Source organism: Physella acuta, unplaced genomic scaffold (genome assembly GCF_028476545.2).
Source record: "Physella acuta isolate Inbredline_101_S28 unplaced genomic scaffold, ASM2847654v3 ptg000200l, whole genome shotgun sequence".
Taxonomy (NCBI): domain Eukaryota; kingdom Metazoa; phylum Mollusca; class Gastropoda; family Physidae; genus Physella; species Physella acuta.
The window spans coordinates 1,624,252-1,646,865 of NW_026731719.1; the positions used below are offsets into that span (position 1 = coordinate 1,624,252).

The following is a 22,614-nucleotide window of genomic DNA, read 5'->3' on the forward strand; positions in this document are numbered from 1 at the left end:
TTAAAATAATTTGTTTTTCAAATATTTTAACACATGTATGTTTTAATCTCAAGTTTTAATCAGTTTATTTTACATCACCATCTATTTACTTTCTGTTACCTAAGAGGGCACCTGTTTTTTTAATTGGGTATTGGGTTTTGTTTGTTACATTGAATTTATTAAAATGGGATGGATAATTTGATACTTTTCTCCATAAAAAAATATTTAATACCTATATTTCAACTTTTTACGGTTCATTTAGAAGCAGAATCTGTATACACTTTACTTTGTTATAAATGTTTTGAAAATGAATACAATTATACATTTTAATTTATAACTTGCAATTCCTAAATGTGTTCATTATTTTATGATATGAAATCCTAACTAAAAACATGAAACTGACATTTATCATGATTGTTTAGAACTATTTTTATCTCTCATGACATTAGCCAGTTTGATGGTTTTTATCTTTGCTGGCAGTACCAGCATGTATACTGAAAGCCATACAACCATAGCAGTTGTCCAATCAAAAAGCAGAACTTCAGATCTGCCCCACCCCCTCACCCTGTGTGAATGGCAACAAAAAATTTAATACAAGTTAAAACGCTAATACAATAGCACAATCTGTATGCATACCTTGCAATGGTACTAGCATAGTTGCTGTATTGATTTATTTTTGGTAATAACTTATTAAATATTAAAAGTTGAATCAAGTATGTATAAAATAAAATGTTTTAAAATGATAAATGTACTATTATTAATTATTGCTTGATTTATATTGATTTTTTTCAACAAAAAAACTGATGAAGCTTTAAACATTTTTTTTTTAATAGAAAGAAACATGTTCAATAAGTTGTTAGAAATAAGGTTAATGAGTTTTAGGTGGTCTGTTTCCATCACGGCTTATATACAGAGGGACAAATTTTATAAATACAGATAAAAAAAAGTAAAGTTCCCTTTTCAAACCTGACGGTCTATAGGGCAAGTGAAGTAGAATTCACTTGTTTCTGTGACCTCGGCATCTGAAGAGATAGTGTGGTCAGCACTATGCCCAGCCGCTTTTACTTTCCCTAACGTGAGTTAGGTACCCATCAGGGATGGTCTACAGTCCATCTCTCTACCACTGGACCACTATCAGAAAAATCCACATCAAACACATACCAGAAAAATACACATCAAACACATACCAGAAAAATACACATCAAACACATACCAGAAAAATACACATCAAATGTTGCTTACACCAATTTATTTAAAACCATGGAATTAAACAATGAACACAAATGTACAAAAATTTGGCACCAACAAAGGTTGCTACACCAGTTCTACATCTTTACACAAGCCTGCAACAAAAGGGTAACTAAAGATTTCATTGCTAGCTCACAGTAACTGTCTATTACACAGGATACTAAACAAGTGCCATCAAACATCAATTTAAACAAATTTTGCTTGGTCTATAACATTGTCAAACAGGTAATAAATTAATAAACTGCAAAAATTAAATATTCTTGAGAAAACCAGTCATGTCTTATAACATACTGAAACATATCAGCTACTGTAAATTACTTGATAATTAGCAAAAATGTGGAGATGTGATATATATATATATATTGATTTTAAAAAAACAAACGGTAAAATTTTTAATTGTAATAGTTCCTTATGTGATTTCAGTGATCCAAACTGTAGCAAGCAACAACTGACTCAAACAAAAACATTAGTGATGAAGCCATGGTTAGTTGTCACAAATGATTTTAAAGCAGCACAGACCTACACACAGCTGACACTTTAATAGATGTAAGTTCTAGGATCAGTTAAATATATAATACACTAGGATGGAATTCATCTTTACATGTGCTAAATAGTTTTAATTTATTGTGCTATACAATGAACTAAAATGCAATGAAGAGTAGGTGCTTAGGTTGGTTTTATTACAACTCCCACAGTCTTAAATGAACTAAGTTAAACAAAAAATATATTCACAATACAGTAGATTTAGATAAAACAAATCAATACTGGGTACAGTCTAAAGCTATAAAATAAAACATGAATTCAACAGTAGAATGGTACATAAAAGGTTTGAATGTTTAGAAATAACACAAGATAAACTATTGATAATTAAACTTGTAACAATTAAATAAAGATGCGACAAGAAATAAATTCTTTTAAAACAGCTTCCTCTCTTTTGTTAGCTCCCCAAATTTAAAATGTACAGTAGTTTCCCTTGAAAGATTAATCTTAGTTATTTCCCTTGACAAGATTGACATGAGATCACATAACAGAGCCCACAATGAATGCAAGTTACTCATAAAGAGAAATCAAATGCAGGTAATACAAAATAAAAGCTTGAGCTGAATATCAGTAAGAGAAAATAAAATTGCACACAATCTTACAAACCAAATTTTAGAAGTGGTTATGATCTACCTAGTGACTAGCTCTCATTTATTGTAGGTTATTAAAAAAGCAAAACTCTGCCACTGTAGTTCAATGTCAGAAAACCTAATTGGCTTCAAGTACATGTGGTCCTATGGATGACAAAATTCTTGTGATTTTACAAAAAGAAACTGAAGTGTACAAGTAAACCAAACATGTTGAAGAAAATCTTTCAGTCACTCAGTAGTCCTACTCACAAACATTTGTAGACAAATATCTTTTAGGTTAAAAGAACAGATGGCCAGATGACAGGGAATATCTCTTACAACTTGTCAGTTCATTTTCATCCCTCAAACATGTTAGTCCAGTTAATGAGCATCTCTTAAATTTGTTGCAACAGAAAACAACATTTCTTTCTAAAAATAGATTTTACATTTACACTTGTAAATAATCAACAAAAGTTGGAAAGGAACATTAATTCATTACAGGAAAAAAATGTTTAGCTGACTGTAACCAATTAACTGTAGACAACATGAATTATTAACATGGTAATGTCCCATGACAGTCCTATACTAATAGTGTGTTAAAACAAAAATTCAAGAATAAACAAACATAAATTCTGGCATTCATTAAATAATTATCAAATAGGCAGTATTTAAGTTCTTCAATTAATTTTTAAAATTAACCCAGAAGCCAGTTTTTATAGGTAATAAAACCGATCTTGCTGTTAAGCCCAGGATTGCTAGATCTATTTAACTTAAGATGTCTAATAAACTTTTTTAGGCCATAGTCATTTTATAAAATAATTAATATAATAAAAAATAAACTCAGATAAATATCTAAAGCGAATGCTTGATAAGGTAAGCAAACAAAATTAAGTTATCTGGCATAGGTTACATGTGAGAGTTGAATCAAGGTTTAGACAAAAATTCTATGTAGTCAGATCCAATAATATATACAATAGCTCTTCTGTAATAATTAAATATCTGTACTAATTTTAAAAAATCAATTAAATAAGAATTTAAAGAAGTAAAACTTGAATCAAAGAAACATGACTAATGATTAATATAGCATAATTGAATATCTATTTAGTAGATTTTCTACCTAAATGGAGGTTTTATACAGCAATGATTGATAATTCAATTATGATTTAATGCACAGCAAGTTCCTAATGTTAAGTATTCTATTTAAAACACCGGAGTTATCTTTTTGCTACAGTGAAACTTAGTAGACCTCTAAATATCCAGTCAAGATGGAAGTCATGTTAAATTCAAAACAAAATTTTAAAATAGTCTGTCAGCTGCTGCATGAATAGCACTGGAGAATATCTAAACCTTATGCATCACTGAGGTAATTTTTGTGTGGTTAATGTCAAGCCATAAGCCATGGATGAGGATAAACAACTGTCAATTTCATTCTCTACAATAAATAAATAAGGAAAAAAAATATCAAAAGAATAATAAAATTAATGACAAAATTAGTTAAACCCAATGAAGTTTTGGTACGTGAATCAAACAAGCTTAAAACCATAAGAAAAATCACAGACCATTTAAAACAACAAGGTTCTTGTCTACTCTATACACTTAATCACTACAACAAGTACTGGTCATCATCAGGTGGTCAGTCCTCTAAACCTGTGTCCACAAGGTTAGAGAAGGAGAAGGGGGTGAACAAGTGCCCTGTGCCATCATAAAACTTGGACTGAAACTCCACCCTGAGCAAGATAAGAAACAAAACATAAACTGATTGGGCAGATAAATACATTAAAGTGTGAAATATTTAATAGTCAACAGATTGTTTAACAAACTAGCCCAAGATGCCTTTAGGTTTTACTAGCTTTTACTTCCCAGTGGTGCCTAAGAGTAGCTTCCCCTAATTGTTTACTTACCAATGAAGCCTAAGAGTAGCTTCCCCAATTTGTTTACTTACCAGTGGAGGAGTAACTTCCCCTATTTGTTTACTTACCAGTGGAGCCTAAACATAACTTCCCCTAATTGTTTACTTACCAATAGAGCCTAGAGTAACTTCCCCTAATTGTTTACTTACCAGTGGAGCCTAAGAGCATGAAGGAAGGCAGACAACCCCTCCATGAGAACTAAAATGACCACGGTCATGCCAGCCCAGATCTGGAAGACCACCACCAGAGCAAAGCCTCCCCAAGGGTAGGGCAAACCAAAGCCAATCCGCAGCACCATCTGCCAGAGGACCTCAGAAAGTTCTGTCAATCAAAGGTAACTGTTACATGTATGCTGTTCAAACAGCAAAACTAGCAGTTAAAAATCTAAACATCAGTGTTGTAATTTCCCCCACCCCCTCATTTCATGATGAAGTAAAACTAGAAAAATACTTTTGAAAGCTGTTTTCGCATTTGATAATCAGAATTTAGAGAGATATATGAACTGAGTCGGATACTTGGATGGTCTGAATCACCAGAGTTATCTGCCTATTAGGTCTAAGAAATTCTAACCTATCCAAGAACAAATAAAGCAATGAATATTTTGGTAGATGACTAGTGATAAACAAAAGTGTTCTTTAAGTCTAATGAGACAAAAAATGTTAGACTTACAGGACAAAAATGTTACACTTACAGGACAAAAATGTTAGACTTACGAGCATGTGCAAGGGAGAGAGCCCAGAGACGCAGGTACGAGGCGGTGTGAGAAATACAGCCCAGGCAGAACTCAATGGTGTGGATGACTTGATGGATAAAAGTTTCACTAAAATTGAAATGCTGAGGAAATAAAAAAATAACAACAAATCATGAGATGTGATATATATATATATATATATATATATATATATATATATATATATATATATATATATATATATATATATATATATATATATATATATATACACATATTTCTTCTTAATATACAAAAAATAAATAATTGAAGAAATTTAAAGGTTGATAAATAGTATAAATTATATTATAAAATACAACAATTAGATAATAAAAAAAAAATTAAGATAAATAAAAAAAAAAAACGTTACACAAAAACCAAAATACTGTGGATCTTTTAAACATCAGAACAACATCTGCAGTCTTTAAACCTAAAACCAGCAAAGACATGTGTAGTTACCTCCTCCTCCACCCCCTCCTCTGTGTGTAAGGGGCCGTTGGTCTCCAGGTTGTGGACCACCTCCTCCCCACCCAGCAGATCTCCACTGTTGACTGACAGGGGTTGGTGCTTGAACTGGGGACAGGAGAGTCACATGTTTTATCACATTTTTTAAACTGTACATGTGTTTACTGGGGACAGGAGAATCACATGTTTTATCACATTTTTTAAACTGTACATGTGTTTACTGGGGACAGGAGAATCACATTTTTTAAACTGTACATGTGTTTACTTGGGACAGGAGAATCACATTTTTTAAACTGTACATGTGTTTTATCACATTTTTTTTAACTGTACATGTGTTTACTCAGGACAGGAGAGTCACATGTTTTATCACATTTTTTAAACTGTACATGTGTTTACTGGGGACAGGAGAATCACATTTTTTAAACTGTACATGTGTTTACTGGGGACAGGAGAATCACATTTTTTAAACTGTACATGTGTTTTATCACATTTTTTTTAACTGTACATGTGTTTACTCAGGACAGGAGAGTCACGTTTTATCACATTTTTTAAACTTTACATGTGTTTACTGGGGACAGGAGAATCACATGTTTTATCACATTTTTTAAACTGTACATGTGTTTACTGGGGACAGGAGAATCACATGTTTTATCACATTTTTTAAACTGTACATGTGTTTTACTGATGACAGGAGAGTTACATGTTTTATCACATTTTTTAAACTGTACATGTGTTTTACTGGGGACAGGAGAGTTACATGTTTTATCACATTTTTTAAATTGTACATGTGTTTACTGGGGACAGGAGAATCACATGTTTTATCACATTTTTTAAACTGTACATGTGTTTTACTGGGGACAGGAGAGTTACATGTTTTATCACATTTTTTAAACTGTACATGTGTTTACTGGGGACAGGAGAATCACATGTTTTATCACATTTTTTAAACTGTACATGTGTTTACTGGGGACAGGAGAATCACATGTTTTATCACATTTTTTAAACTGTACATGTGTTTACTGGGGACAGGAGAATCACATGTTTTATCACATTTTTTAAACTGTACATGTGTTTACTGGGGACAGGAGAATCACATGTCTTATCACATTTTTTAAACTGTACATGTGTTTACTGGGGACAGAGAATCACATGTTTTATCACATTTTTTAAACTGTACATGTGTTTACTGGGGACAGGAGAAACACATTTTTATAACTGTACATGTGTTTACTGGGGACAGGAGAATCACATGTCTTATCACATTTTTTAAACTGTGCACGTGTTTTACTGGGGACAGGAGAGTCACATGTTTTATCACATTTTTTAAACTGTACATGTGTTTACTGGGGACAGAGAATCACATGTTTTATCACATTTTTTAAACTGTACATGTGTTTACTGGGGACAGGAGAATCACATGTTTTATCACATTTTTTAAACTGTACATGTGTTTACTGGGGACAGGAGAATCACATGTTTTATCACATTTTATCACATTTTTATCAATCTACCTTATCTGACCCATTAAATATTAGGTCAAAAAGATTTTTAATAATATTTTAAAGAAAGATACAAAATAAAACAAATGACCTAAATAGAAAACATTTTGTTACAATAATCTTCGTATCATTCAAATTATGGAAGATTCAAAACACAAGATGCTAGATTGACCACTACCTAAATAGTCAATTTAAAAAAAAAAAAAAAAATTAAAAAAAAAACAACACATCATAAAATGAAAATTACAGATACTTTCAAATTATAATAAAATTAATACCAAACTTTATGTTTATAAAAATATATAATAAGAAAACGAAATTTAGTTAATATTTTCTTAGCATTAGAAAAATAAGTTAAAAAAATATTTTTTAGACATATATTTAGAAAAGTTTTTCTTGATTATTAAATCACAGATGTAGAATGCTAAAATATTATTTACAAGTATGTATATTTCTATTCTAATGTTAATTTCTTTGCTTGTCTAAGGGTTAGTTTTTTGGGGAAAAAAAAGTTTCAAGTCTTTGAGACAGATAGATCAGTGTTAGTTTGCATCACAAATTCAATCAAATCAAACAAAGTACCTTGACCAAGAAACAGCCCATTCCCGTCTCCACAATGCTAATTTAAATGCTGTTATACAAACCTTCTATGTCAGATATTTACAAATCTAGATTTTGTTTCTAAAACAATACATATCATTTCATCTAGCCCTCACATGATTAAACTGCTAACATAATCCTAAAGAAAGCTGCCGACAATATTAAATACTACCACCACTTTTTGATTGACACGTTGAACGAGTTTGTTTTTGTCAATGATATCTTTGACTGTTGAATTGTGAGTGACTCATGATTAAATTAGTTCAGAGTTTTAGTCCATGTGAGAAAAGTTTACAGTGTGGTGTTAATAGAAATCTATATTGATACACTATGTTCACATTTTTCTATATTGATACACTTTGTTCAGATTTTAAATTAGAATTAAAAAAAAAACAACTTGCCCAACGAGGTATTGAAAATTGTATCTAGAGAGAAATATATATTGGTATTCTGTTTAATATCTTGCTTTCTCATTCAAATAAACAAAGCAATAAAATAAATATATCTGGGTATTGATGGTCTGTGCCAACAGTAGCCACTAAATAAATATATCTGGGTATTGATGGTCTGTGCAAACAGTAGCCTCTAAATAAATATATCTGGGTATTGATGGTCTGTGCAAACTGAATAAAAACTGATCTCCCCATGCACTGATCTAATGTTAACTGTCACCTCACTAGAGCTAGTGTTACTGCTGTTAGTAGCAGATGAGCCATTAGTACTGGCTCTGATAGTCAGGTTTATAAACATTACTTCTTCATCTTCTTCCTCCTGGCTCTTTGGTACTTCCTGATAACAACAGGATGGGTAAAACATTGAGCACAAGCTACGGCGGGAACATGGGAACAACATTCAGCACAGTGGGAACATGGGAACAACAGGATGGGTAAAACATTGAGCACAAGCTACAGGGGGAACATGGGAACAACATTCAACACAGTGGGAACAACAGGATGGGTAAAACATTGAGCACAAGCTATAGTGGGAACATCGGAACAACATTCAGCACAGTGGGAACATGGGAACAACAGCTACAGCAGGCAGTAGGAACATGACTAAACAAAATGTTCAACAAGAATAATACCAGAACAGGACAAAATATAATGTTAAAGTAAAATTTAAAATTAAGGGACATTACTAGAAAAGAAATATTTAAAAATATTTATAAATGGCCATCAAGTGAGCAAACATGAGTCAAATTTAAAAAAAATATTTGGCAGCATTTAAAAATATTAGTAAGAAAAAGATTTCAAAATATGGAGCAAATAATTTCATCATTCCTTGGTATTAAACAAACCTGTCCATATATAATGATGTATCTCAGGTAAAATTATAGATAATAAACAGTCCTGTCCTTATATATTGATGTATCGCCGGGAAAATTAGAGATACTATACATAAACAAACCTGTCCATATCCATTGATATATATGTATCACAGGTAAAATTAGAGATACAAAACATAAACAAACCTGTCCATATTTATTGATGTATCGCAGGTAAAATGGTTTTCCTAGCATCATCCAAGGTACACAGAGAACAGCTATCACGACCAGGAAACTCTGAAGTCCTTGCTACAGTTGGGAAGCAAATAACATAGAGTTGGGATTCAATTCAAACAAATAACATTAATACTTTCTACAGCTTTGATACACACAAAATTAACACAAAAGTTATATATGCTAAATTTTTTACAACAGGAAAATAGTTAGTCTATCCTTTAAACAAATTTGATTTAAAAATAAATAAATTAAAATCTACATTAGATAGAGATATGACAAAAAGTAAAAATTTTCATTGTGTTATTGGTACAAAATATTCTTTATGTAATAAGCTTAAAATAAATGAAGAACATATTCTGCATGAATTACCAGAGCCATTACTGTGAGGTAACTGACCAGCTGTTTAGGGAACTCACCTGGCCAGAGTAAATAAACTGCTTTTGATCACCTGTTATATGTGAGCCAGGTGATACATACTTGCCGTAGTTGAACAGAAACATGTCGATTAGACCTGGGGAGTTAGATATTGGACATTGTTAGTTTTCATTTGCTGACACCTTTTAGTCTTCTTTTCTTCTTCTTCTTCATTCTTAATTTTTAGTGTTGGAAGGTATCGAGCCTTATCTGCCAGAGGGTATGAATTTATCAACTATGAGCTTTTGCCGGCTCGACCACGCCTCCATCACAATTAAGGATAGGTGTCAACTGGTTATGCGCCATTGAGGCCATTGACTCCAATTTCAGCCTGCTTTTCTTTTTGGATTTGCTTCCATAGCCTTTGTCCAACCAAGTACAAACTACAAGGCAGCAGTAGTTTGATTTCGGAGTTGTCTCTCCTAGAAGAGTGGCTGTCCCCAGCTAACGAGCCTCATCTACCTGAGGGTTCGAACTCGAGACTTTTCGGTTTAGCAACCATGAGCTTTACAGACTCGACCACCCTGACCCCAGCTTTTAGTCAAACAGGTCACTTAGACTTGGTGAGTTAGATATGGGACATTGTTACTTTTCATTTGCGGACAGCTTTTAGTCAAACAGGTCACTTAGACTTGGTGAGTTAGATATGGGACATTGTTAGTTTTCATTTTCTGACAGCTTTTAGTCAAACAGGTCACTTAGACTTGGTGAGTTAGATATGGGACATTGTTACTTTTCATTTGCTGACAGCTTTTAGTCAAACAGGTCACTTAGACTTGGTGAGTTAGATATGGGACATTGTTAGTTTTCATTTGTGGACAGCTTTAGTCAAACAGGTCACTTAGACTTGGTGAGTTAGATATGGGACATTGTTAGTTTTCATTTACTGACAGCTTTTAGTCAAACAGGTCTCTTAGACCTGGGGAGTTAGATATGGGACATTGTTACTTTTCATTTGCGGACAGCTCTTAGGTAACTCAATTCTTAAACCTGTATTCAACTAGACATAGAACATCTTCAGATTTTAATAAGTGGAAGTTAAATTTTCAATGTTTACTGTAATTTCAGGGGTATACAGATTGATGATGTCCCAATTAATCTATTTACTTTTACAATCATTGCCAGAATAATTGAACCTGACATAAACATTAAAAAACTGTCCAAAAAAAGCATTATCAATGATTTAAAATCATAGACATGTAAAAGTAGCTAATTTTTCCTTTGATCTACCCTTATTAATTCATTCAGCTATTGCGCTATGATAAAAAAAAATCCTCTCTGAAATCTCATCAAAGTTTAGAAGTGGTTTAATCCTGTTATTAAAGCAATTTGGACTTGGAATTAGACAATTTGTGACATACCAGAGACTATAGAATCTTCAAAGGTTTTAACTGATCAGTCTAAGCATATAACAAGGAAAATAATCAGACAAGGCTAACCTATGAGCAGACTGGGAGCTTCATGGGACTCTGTGGATGGATACTTGGTCCACTTGACAAACAGCAGGATGATCAGGTAGCCAAACATGCAGAACAGGAAGAGCATCATGGGAATGAAATCAAAGATGATGTTCAGTGGTTTCTTGAAGTGGCTGTGGACACAACAGGAAGAGCATCATGGGAATGAACATGATGTTCAGTGGTTTCTTGAAGTGGCTGTGGACACAACAGGAAGAGCATCATGGGAATGAACATGATGTTCAGTGGTTTCTTGAAGTGGCTGTGGACACAACAGGAAGAGCATCATGGGAATGAACATGATATTCAGTGGTTTCTTGAAGTGGCTGTGGACACAACAGGAAGAGCATCATGGGAATGAACTCAAATATGATGTTCAGTGGTTTCTTGAAGTGGCTGTGGACACAACAGGAAGAGCATCATGGGAATGAACATGATGTTCAGTGGTTTCTTGAAGTGGCTGTGGACACAACAGGAAGAGCATCATGGGAATGAACATGATGTTCAGTGGTTTCTTGAAGTGGATGTGGACACAACAGGAAGAGCATCATGGGAATGAACATGATGTTCAGTGGTTTCTTGAAGTGGCTGTGGACACAACAGGAAGAGCATCATGGGAATGAAATCAAAGATGATGTTCAGTGGTTTCTTGAAGTGGCTGTGGACACAACAGGAAGAGCATCATGGGAATGAACATGATGTTCAGTGGTTTCTTGAAGTGGCTGTGGACACAACAGAAAGAGCATCATGGGAATGTAATCAAAGATGATGTTCAGTGGTTTCTTGAAGTGGCTGTGGACACAACAGGAGGAGCATCATGGGAATGAAATCAAAGATGATGTTCAGTGGTTTCTTGAAGTGGCTGTCCCAAAAATGTCTGAGCAATAATTCTTATCTCACTAAAATGGTACCAGCAGGATACTAGTTTGAAATAATTTGGTACAATACCAGTGCACCGATTAGAATTTTTTAGTTTTAACTCATCAATCACACACATTATAACTGTTTTACATTAATTACACCATGGTCAGTAATTTAAATGAAATTACACAATAGATAGTTCTTAAAACACTATTATTAAAACAAAATTATGAAAAAAATTCTTATAAAATTTTCTCAGTGATGTCACAAAACATACAGACAATTATAATGTGACAATACAAAATTATGTGACAATACAAAATTATAATGTGGCAATACAAAATTATGATGTGACAATACAAAATTATAATGTGACAATACAAAATTATAATGTGACAATACAAAATTATGTGACAATACAAAATTATAATGTGGCAATACAAAATTATGATGTGACAATACAAAATTATGATGTGACAATACAAAATTATGTGACAATACAAAATTATAATGTGGCTATACAAAATTATGATGTGACAATACAAAATTATAATGTGACAATACAAAATTATAATGTGACAATACAAAATTATGTGACAATACAAAATTATAATGTGGCAATACAAAATTATGATGTGACAATACAAAATTATGATGTGACAATACAAAATTATAATGTGACAATACAAAATTATAATGTGACAATACAAAATTATAATGTGACAATACAAAATTATAATGTGGCAATACAAAATTATAATGTGACAATACAAAATTATAATGTGACAATACAAAATTATAATGTGGCAATACAAAATTATAATGTGGCAATACAAAATTATAATGTGACAATACAAAATTATAATGTGGCAATACAAAATTATAATGTGACAATACAAAATTATAATGTGACAATACAAAATTATAATGTGGCAATACAAAATTATAATGTGGCAATACAAAATTATAATGTGACAATACAAAATTATAATGTGACAATACAAAATTATAATGTGACAATACAAAATGATGTGACAATACAACATTATGATGTGACAATACAAAATTATAATGTGACAATACAAAATGATGTGACAATACAAATAGACAATTATAATGTGACAATACAAAATGATGTGACAATACAAAATTATAATGTGACAATACAAATAGATAATTATAATGTGACAATACAAAATGATGTGACAATACAAAATTATAATGTGACAATACAAATAGACAATTATAATGTGACAATACAAAATGATGTGACAATACAAAATTATAATGTGACAATACAAATAGACAATTATAATGTGACAATACAACATTATAATGTGACAATACAAAATTATAATGTGACAATACAAAATTATAATGTGACAATACAAAATTATAATGTGACAATACAAAATTATAATGTGACAATACAAAATTATAATGTGACAATACAAAATGATGTGACAATACAAACACAAAATTATAATGTGACAATACAAAATGATGTGACAATACAAACACAAAATTATAATGTGACAATACAAAATTATAATGTGACAATACAAACAGACAATTACCGGTGGTTGAAGTAGCCGAGGATGATACCAAAAAACATTTGTGAGACTCCAAGGATGACAGACATCTTCATCTTGAGAGAATTGGTGAAGGCTATCTTGTTGTCAGACATTTGCCACAGCTGAGGGGTGAAGAAATCACACACCCAACTCATCACAAAGTTTATCAGTACCAAATGTAACTAATCAATCAAATATTTAGCATTTTAATCAATTTTTTCATTTAGTAAACTATCATACCATATTTTTTAGAATTTCAAAATGAGTTATGTATACTGACCGGGTCCATTCCTATAGGATATGTGTCCCCCAGTGCAGTGAACTTGGGGTCAAGTTGTAGCAAGTAGGGCTTGTCTGAGTGAGAGACTACCAGATATCTTGGATCTCTGGAGATGGAAACATGTGTTTTTACATGCACTGATTGGTGGATCTAGCTTTAAGTATACAGAGAGGGGGATATCTTGGATCTCTGGAGATGGAAACCATGTGTTTTTACATGCACTGATTGGTGGATCTAGCTTTAAGTATACAGAGAGGGGTAGTAGCTCTCCATATTCTTACAGAGAAATTTCACTTTTAAGTTACCTGAACTAAATATTGTTTTTTATTATAAAATTCTTTAAACTGGTTTGAAAAACTATTTAAATAGGAGAAATGTTTAAGAATACTAAAGTATAGAAAGTAAGGATACATTTACAAATGATGTGAAGATGGCAAAGGTTGGGTGAGCACAACATACGTTTTATTCAGGCTCCACTGGCTACCAAAGAAGTTGAAAGGTTTGGAGAAGATGTCGTTGTAAATGAACCCAGTGTACACGGAGAATGCTCCCATCAACAGGATGATGTAGCGACCCCCAAAGAAGGTTCCAAAGATCTGTAACAAGTCACTTTCTATAGTTCAGGGGTCAACAGGCATAGTTATCAAATACATGTACAAACTACACTTCAATCTTTTTTCTTTTACATTTACAACTGTAAATTTGAAATTAGTACAAAAATCAATGCAGTTCTCAACTCAAGTTTTCAGGGTTCAAGCGAATACAATCTTTTACAGCTACATCATAAACTCAATTTTTCCCTGAACATTTGAAAAATATTTTAACAAAGAAGGTCACCTCATTCTGGTTCTTCCTTGCTTCTAAAGCCTTTTCTTTGAGCACCAAAAACAAAGCAAACAGAAACATAATCATGCCATGGCCCATGTCACCAAACATCACGGCAAACAGGAATGGAAATGTTATACACGTGAACGGAGCTGGAAGCAGAGAAATGGGATTAGTTTGTCATCATTGGAAATAATTTTAAACACTTCAAAAAGCTCAAATTGATTATGATGTATTATATTGATTTAAAATTTTTTAAACAGTTGAAATTTTACCGTGAGTTTGGCTTACCTGGATTAATTTCAGTGTAGCAAGCGACACCATAAGCATCGACTATGTTTTGAAAACCTTGGGTAAATTTGTTGCAGCGGTTGTAGGTGGGGGGGACCATACGTGTCTGCATGCGGTTGATGATGGAGGGGACACTGCTGCCACTTCGTTCCTGCAAGAACACAGATCATACAACATATGTTCTGGCAATAAAATTTGTCAAAAAGTATAATTAAATATTTTTTTTTTTTTATTGGCAAAATTTCATTTCCCTCCTAGTTTTTATTTAAAAAGAAAATTGCATTTTGAATATTTCTATAATTCTAGACAAAATGAAAAAGTGGTTAAACTGAATTCCAAATAAACCAACAAGTAAAGTAGCAGCAGGGAAAGCAATGATCAGATTTTAAAAAGTTGCAGTGAGAAGGTTCTTACAGTCCCCCGACGTAGCGCCTGCTGGATGCGGTCCAGGTCAGAGACTGGACACCAGCACTCAGCAATCAAACACTTCTGGGTGACATCCAGGTTGAACATGTTCAGGGTGTGGTAGATGGCCTTGATCTTCCTCACCTTGATGGACCAGACTTTGATATTTTTGGCAGCCGCCACCAGAACACGGTGGCGGTGGTCCTGAGTTTGGCCCAGCACCTAATCAACCAATGGCAAAACTTGCTAGCAATTACACAAAGACATCATTATTTACATTTAGAAAAAGTAAAAAAACTTCCTGTTTCTTACAAAAATGACTAGAATTACTTGATTCAAACACTTATTATATCGTAGAAGTTATGTTACAACATTTCAAAACAGAAGAAAATATTGCATGAGAAAAATTGTTTCTTGTGCTATGTATTCTTAGAGCGATAAGACGAATGTTTGAAGAAAACACAAGCCTCACAGTATTCAGGTCTTCTATCCTAGTCATGACACCTATGGCCATCTCTCGTCTTTCAGTTTGAGTTTCAGGACATGGGTACAGTGTAGCGCGGTACCTGAGGAAATATTTTAAAGGTCAGTTATTAAAGGACATGGGTACAGTGTAGCGCTGTACCTGAGGATATATTTTAAAAGTCAGTTATTAAAGGACATGAGTAAAGTGTACAGTTAACTGTGATATTGTACAGGAAATTATTTGTAGCTTAGAATATTTCATCAAACTATAAATAGCATTAAAACTTTCCTAAGTGTAACAGTTAAAGTCAACATACCCTTCACAAATTTTTTTAATTCGAGCTTTCAATTGTTCTCCTTGGAAAAACAGAATAAAGACAGATTTGTGCACACTGTCACCCTGTAAACAAAGATCAAATTTGAACATCACAAAACTGAATGAGAAGAGAAATTCAACATACGCTTCATACCAGCCTCAACCTTCCTCACTGTTTTATTAGTGCAGGCATCAGAAAATGGTGAATATTTGCAAATATGAGTCAATTATTCTATAAAATGTAGAGGGTTGGCCTACTGTGATGGGGTCCTCCATGGGGGAATCAATTTCAGCCTGCCTCAGGAAAACATTGCCACGACAAATTCGCCACAGCATCACCTCAAAGGATGGAATTCTTTCTCGTAAAATTACACCAGCAACAAACCTGTATCATTTAAAATAGCTAATCATCTCCTTAAAATTACACCAGCAACAAACCTGTATCATTTAAAATAGCTAATCATCTCCTTAAAATTACACCAGCATCAAACTTGTAACATTTAAAATAGCTAATCATCGGCTTAAAATTACACCAGCAACAAAACTATAATAAATTTAACATTGCCTATCGTCTTAAAATAACATCCAATGAAATTCGGAGGAGATTCTTTCTAAAAAAAATATGACCAATCAGAAAAGTGAGGTCAAAAAGTTACCCTAATCTCATTGGCTGCCCAGCTCTAGGTTGTTGTTCATCTCCAAGCAGACCAATCCTCTCCTCTGTTATACTTGGGTCATGCAGAGCCTGGTAGTTGAACAGTGCCTACAAGAGAACACACAAACATTTATCACTGTCAATAAATATGTAACATTAAGTCTTCTCATGGCTCAATAACTTATTGTACTCTAGAAGATAATTTAGCTTAAAGCAATGTATCACATTTTTACAATAATTAAATTAATGTGACACTATTTTGAAAAGTAAAATTAAAATAAATTATCTATAACCTAATAAAATACATATGTATAAGCAAGGTTATGATACATTTCATCAACATGTTATAAAAAAAAAAGAACACTGGTTTTTCCCTCAAATATTTTTTAGTTCTAAGCAAACAAAAATATAAATGAAAAAGTTGTTTGAAACCCTAGGTAATTTTTTATATTGTAATGATGACCTGAATATTTATCACACTGTTTTTGTCTAAAGATTTTAGACATAGATAACAACGTATTTTATTCAGTTTTAAAATAGCTTCAATGGAAAATGATAAGCGTTCCACATTTTGTGGTACAAACTGATAAAAAGAACTACCCAGGTTTTCATTACTAGCTAGTATAATGGGATATCAAGCATATCCGTGAAGTTTACATGAAAAATACTTTAAAAATAGGGTTACGTGTTCAAGAAAGATGCATTAGGTGTACAAATATTCTTCTTGACAATCACTACACAGCAATGCTAATAAAAGATACAGTGTGGAGGATTTAACACATTCATGCTTCTGGCCAAATATATTTCATGCTTCTAGCCATAGTTAAAACAAGTGACTACTCTAAATATGCAATCATTTCTCGTATATGGTTATATTACAATAAATTTTGGGATAGCATTTCCAGTGGAATTAGTTTTTTGAGAAATCATAGAATATGCCAGCTTCTGATAATAAATTATCAAATTCACAAGTTTTTGAGAAATTGGAAATAACGTAAAGCACTACTCCTGGTTACAGGAAATCACTCAAAGTTCGTAGGAACCAACAAATAGCATCTAAAAATTATATTTTGTCCAATTAACTGAATTGATACTAAAGGTACGTATTCACACAAACAGACATACTGGCAAAATTGTAAAACTAGGTTTTTCCAACTTAAGTAGGTGTAAAATGTCAAGATTTGTCTCAATTATTTGCACAATTTCAATAATTCCTCTACACTCTGTATAGGAGAAAGTAAAAAACAGAAATAAATTTCGTTAACAATTCTCAAGCATGATATATTGTTTTAAAGCTCTACAACCTTATCTGTGACACAAGAACTAAATCATGAGGAAATAATAATCGACTTGAAAAAAAAGAACGTTTACAGTATTACAAAACAAAATTTAAGCATGCACATAATTATATAAGAAGGCATTTATTCAGTAGTAAACATTAAACAATCATTTAAAGTAGCAACGGAAAAACAAAAGGGTATTTAACAGAGATTATGCTGTTTCTCAAAGAAGATTTCAAATATCTGAAAAGTTGTACATTTTTTTCAAAAACTTTCAGAATAATAGGCAGATACTTAAATATCTGGGTTGTAATGTCATACTTTTACAGAATGACTCATTTGAGATTAATTAGTGATGGTAGGCTTTAAGAAAAAAATAAATAGTAGTGACTTCCCTCTATGTAAATTTAGGGAGCTTTAAACAGGATGCACAAGGCTTAAACAAATAGTGTAGTTGTCATACAGATTATCCAGGAGTGCCCAGAACTATTTTTAAAGCACAAAAGAATGTTTTTAATTGTACAGTTAACTTTTTCTGTTTCATCAAGTGCTTTCAGGAATTTCTTTTCCTACAAAAATAGTTCTGACAGTACAGATATATACTTTATAAATACTAGAAACTATAGCAGAGTGCAAATCTAAAAATATAGATCATGTAACTTCATGCTTCTACAGTTTCTTTCTCAGCATTACATAACAGTTAAGGCAACATTTTTGGAAATATTAATTTTAACAAGTTTGATTTAAGAAAGATAAGCGAGTAAACTATGAGAATTTATGAGAATAGATTCTGCTATAGTTTACATGTTAATTTCTGATGCCTAGGCTGTTGAGTGAGGTGAATACACAGCAAAACAAACCAGAAACAGTAAATCTAATATCAAAATGAAACAAGAAAGCCAACTCAACACTACTGCACATGGAAGAAAAAACTCCAACCCACCAATAGCAAGGGTACGTCACCACACGATACACAATGGTGCCAGTAGAGAAAGAAAAGTAAAAAAGATGAAATAATTTTTTTTTTAAAATACAAAACAAAACTACTATTCAAATTTTGTCCACCATATCAATCTAAGGTTTTTCAGTCTTAATATGTAAACGATATGTACAAGTAAATATGGTTATCAATGATAACATACACATTAAACCGACGGGAATACATATTTAAAATTGTCATTAAAATGTGTTTATAAACCTGAACAAAATATGTTGTAGTTACATTTTTTACCAAAACATGTTGAAAATTATGAATTTTTATTTTACCAAAACATTTTCTGGAGTGATATTCAATTGAACAAAATATGCTAAATGTTAACAATTGTTAAATAAATAAAAAATTGAATGTTGATAATTTTGGGCCCAAAACATGTTGAATTGAATGTTGACAAAAAAAACCCAGTTGAATGTTGATTATTTGACCAAAACATGATGAATGTTGATAACTATTAAACTAAGAAAGCTGAATCTAAAAAGATGGTGACCTCACCTCATCAAAGAATGTCTGTGTTTTCCTAAGTATGTGCTTGAGTTCAGTCAGCTCAAGAAAGTTGCGCTTCAGGGCCTCTGAGTTTGAGTTGACTTCTTTCATTTCATTTTCCAATTTTTCAAAGGTTGCCTAATGTTGGAAGATTTAACAAAGTTTATAAAACATTTTGTAAACACAATGACTAATAAATAGCATGTAAGTTTTACCCTGCCATATCAGCAGGATTAAAACTGACCATGGTACTGACCAGACAAAGTGTAAATATGTGTGACAATTTTTGTTACAACAAAATAAAGAAGTTGAACTCTGACCTCCAGATCAATCATCTCTCTGGGAGCAGGGGCATCTGGGTTGTCTCCAGTGTTCAGCATTGGGATGCCGTCTTTATTGATTTCTTTTTCCAAAAACCCTGTTTCATTTTTGCAAAGAAAATATTCGTCAACATTTTTTTTAGTGAAAAACACTTAAAATAAAAATTTAGAATAAAAAATTTTTTAGCATTAATAATTCCTTGACTCTTTATTTTAACAGGTAATAAAAAATGACACTATTCCTAGTGCCAGAATTCTTACGTAATTTTCTTTCCATTTCCTCACATCTCCTAATCTCATTTACAAACTTCCTTTGGAAAGCATTTACATCAGGGTTCAGCTGAAAGTACATTTTTACACATCAAAAACAAACATTTTAAAATAAGAATACAAGAACAAAAGTAGTTGTTTTTTTATACACATGCTACAATTTAGTTCTCTAACTAAAAAATTAGAATCATTAGGCCTAAATAATTGAAAATTGATTGTAAAATAAATAATTAATTAAAAAATGTTCTTTAGTCTGTTAGTTCTGACACAGTGAGTACTCACATCTCTAAACTGTACCAGTCCCAGTAAAAATGACACAGTGAGTACTCACATCTTTAAATTGTACCAGTAAAAATGACAATGAGTACTCACATCTCTAAACTGTACCAGTAAAAATGGCACAGTGAGTACTCACATCTCTAAACTGTACCAGTAAAACTGACACAGTGAGTACTCACATCTCTAAACTGTACCAGCAAAAATGACACAGTGAGTACTCACATCTCTAAACTGTACCAGTAAAACTGTCACAGTGAGTACTCACATCTCTAAACTGTACCAGTAAAACTGACACAGTGAGTACTCACATCTCTAAACTGTACCAGCAAAAATGACACAGTGAGTACTCACATCTCTAAACTGTACCAGTAAAACTGTCACAGTGAGTACTCACATCTCTAAACTGTACCAGTAAAACTGACACAGTGAGTACTCACATCTCTAAACTGTACCAGTCCCAGTAAAACCGACACACTGAGTACTCACAGCTCTAAACTGTACCAGTAAAACTGACACAGTGAGTACTCACATCTCTAAACTGTACCAGTAAAACTGACACAGTGAGTACTCACAGCTCTAAACTGTACCAGTAAAACTGACACAGTGAGTACTCACATCTCTAAACTGTACCAGTAAAACTGACACAGTGAGTACTCACATCTCTAAACTGTACCAGTCCCAGTAAAACCGACACACTGAGTACTCACAGCTCTAAACTGTACCAGTAAAACTGACACAGTGAGTACTCACATCTCTAAACTGTACCAGTAAAACTGACACAGTGAGTACTCACATCTCTAAACTGTACCACTAAAACTGACACAGTGAGTACTCACATCTCTAAACTGTACCAGTCCCAGTAAAACCGACACACTGAGTACTCACAGCTCTAAACTGTACCAGTAAAACTGACACACTGAGTACTCACAGCTCTAAACTGTACCAGTAAAACTGACACAGTGAGTACTCACATCTCTAAACTGTACCAGTAAAACTGGCACAGTGAGTACTCACATCTCTAAACTGTACCAGTCCTAGCTCCCCCAGCTCTGATACACATGTGTAAGCTGCCTCAGACTGCAGGAACATCTGACACAAGGTCATCTTTTCACTGCGCAGTAAGGAATCCATCTTCACAAGTTTCAGCCTGGCCCCTCTAGATAAAACTTGATTTCTCTCTCTGTTTACTGGTGCAGCAGCTCAAAAACAACACAAAGGTTTCCCAGTACTTGGTTGATGAGGTCTAGGTGAGACACAGTTCACCTGTTCCCCGGTTGATGATGTCTAGGTGAGACACAGTTCACCTGTTCCCCGGTTGATGACGTCTAGGTGAGACACAGTTCACCTGTATCACATCCTCTAGAAATGTCCCTTTTGAAATGTATTACAGCCTATCAGTGTTTACTTTCTACCTGCCTTTATTCCTACAACAAGCTTGTTTAACCCTATAGGTTCCAGCAACTATAAGAGAAGAGATTTGAAATAAAAGCATTAAATTAACATGATGTTAAGTTTAACCCTATAAAAAGTAATGTTTTTATTTCAAATCTTTTCTCCCTTTAGTTACTGGAGCCTATAGTATAGGCTCCAGTAACTAAATGGAGAAAAGATTTAAAATAAAATCATTACTTTTTAAGTTCTAAATGTGAGTAAATTGGAACACCTGCAGCCAGTTATTGCCAACACAAACAACATAATTTCAAACTTGACATTTACCTTGACCTAGCCATCGCCTGATTCCATTAACAACAAACTGATATTGATAATTTAATAGTCCAATTAAACTAGATAAATATTTAAAGTAATCTAACATTTAGATTGTTAAACACATGATTTTAAAAGAGTTTACTAGTTTACTTAAACTATGACACATAATGAAAAAAAACCAAATCACCAGGCTATAAATTCAAGTTTCATGGTTTCAGTACAGATCTGTGAGATAACAGTAACTAGATACAGTAACTCTAACATCCCTGTAGTCACATGCACTCTATTTTAATTTTTAAAAAAATATTTAGACTCAACTATATAACATATATGATATTTAGCTTAACAAATTATAAAATTTTAATTTCCCTCATTGAAATAGATTAAATGACTTGTGAGTGTTAGAAAACACTTTACATACATCTCTAGCCTATTGAACTAGCAGTGACTTAACAAATCTAATCATGTAAAGCTCCATCAGTGATCAACATGAGACCTGAGTGGGGAACACCAGTTTCTGACAGGGACAATTTATGCCCAGACCATTAGCACACTTGTGACATGACGGCTTGTTATTGATGAAACTAATGGGCAGGAACAAGTGGACAACACACAGGAAACAAGTGTAGGATGGAGATCCCAAATCTCATATCTGATTTTGGTGAATAGCTCTCAGAGAAAAGATAAACTGCCT

At 32.9% G+C, this 22,614-nt stretch overlaps 1 protein-coding gene across 3 annotated transcripts; it reads right to left on the reverse strand.

Annotated features, from left to right (window-relative positions):
- Positions 1-1,208: 1,208 nt before the first annotated feature.
- On the reverse strand, positions 1,209-21,792 carry LOC131937072 (V-type proton ATPase 116 kDa subunit a 1). Of its 3 annotated transcripts, none has more exons than XM_059294260.1 (23): positions 21,228-21,792; positions 19,926-20,004; positions 19,665-19,762; positions 19,354-19,482; positions 16,586-16,674; positions 16,188-16,314; positions 15,931-16,013; positions 15,621-15,714; positions 15,158-15,370; positions 14,744-14,894; positions 14,465-14,604; positions 14,087-14,223; positions 13,628-13,733; positions 13,351-13,469; positions 10,895-11,046; positions 9,458-9,552; positions 9,012-9,113; positions 8,213-8,329; positions 7,942-7,965; positions 5,436-5,549; positions 4,960-5,080; positions 4,396-4,567; positions 1,209-4,063 (listed from the first exon to the last, which is right to left on the reverse strand). In XM_059294260.1, exons 1-23 carry the CDS (start codon positions 21,342-21,344, stop codon positions 3,970-3,972), a joined length of 2,673 nt encoding a protein of 890 aa, XP_059150243.1. In that variant the 5' UTR covers positions 21,345-21,792; the 3' UTR covers positions 1,209-3,969. The 3 variants fall into 3 exon arrangements, with proteins under 3 accessions (XP_059150243.1, XP_059150242.1, XP_059150244.1); XM_059294259.1 differs by having other exon boundaries at positions 16,586-16,692; XM_059294261.1 differs by lacking the exon at positions 21,228-21,792 and adding an exon at positions 20,217-20,242 and having other exon boundaries at positions 16,586-16,692.
- Between the last annotated feature and the right edge of the window lie 822 nt (positions 21,793-22,614).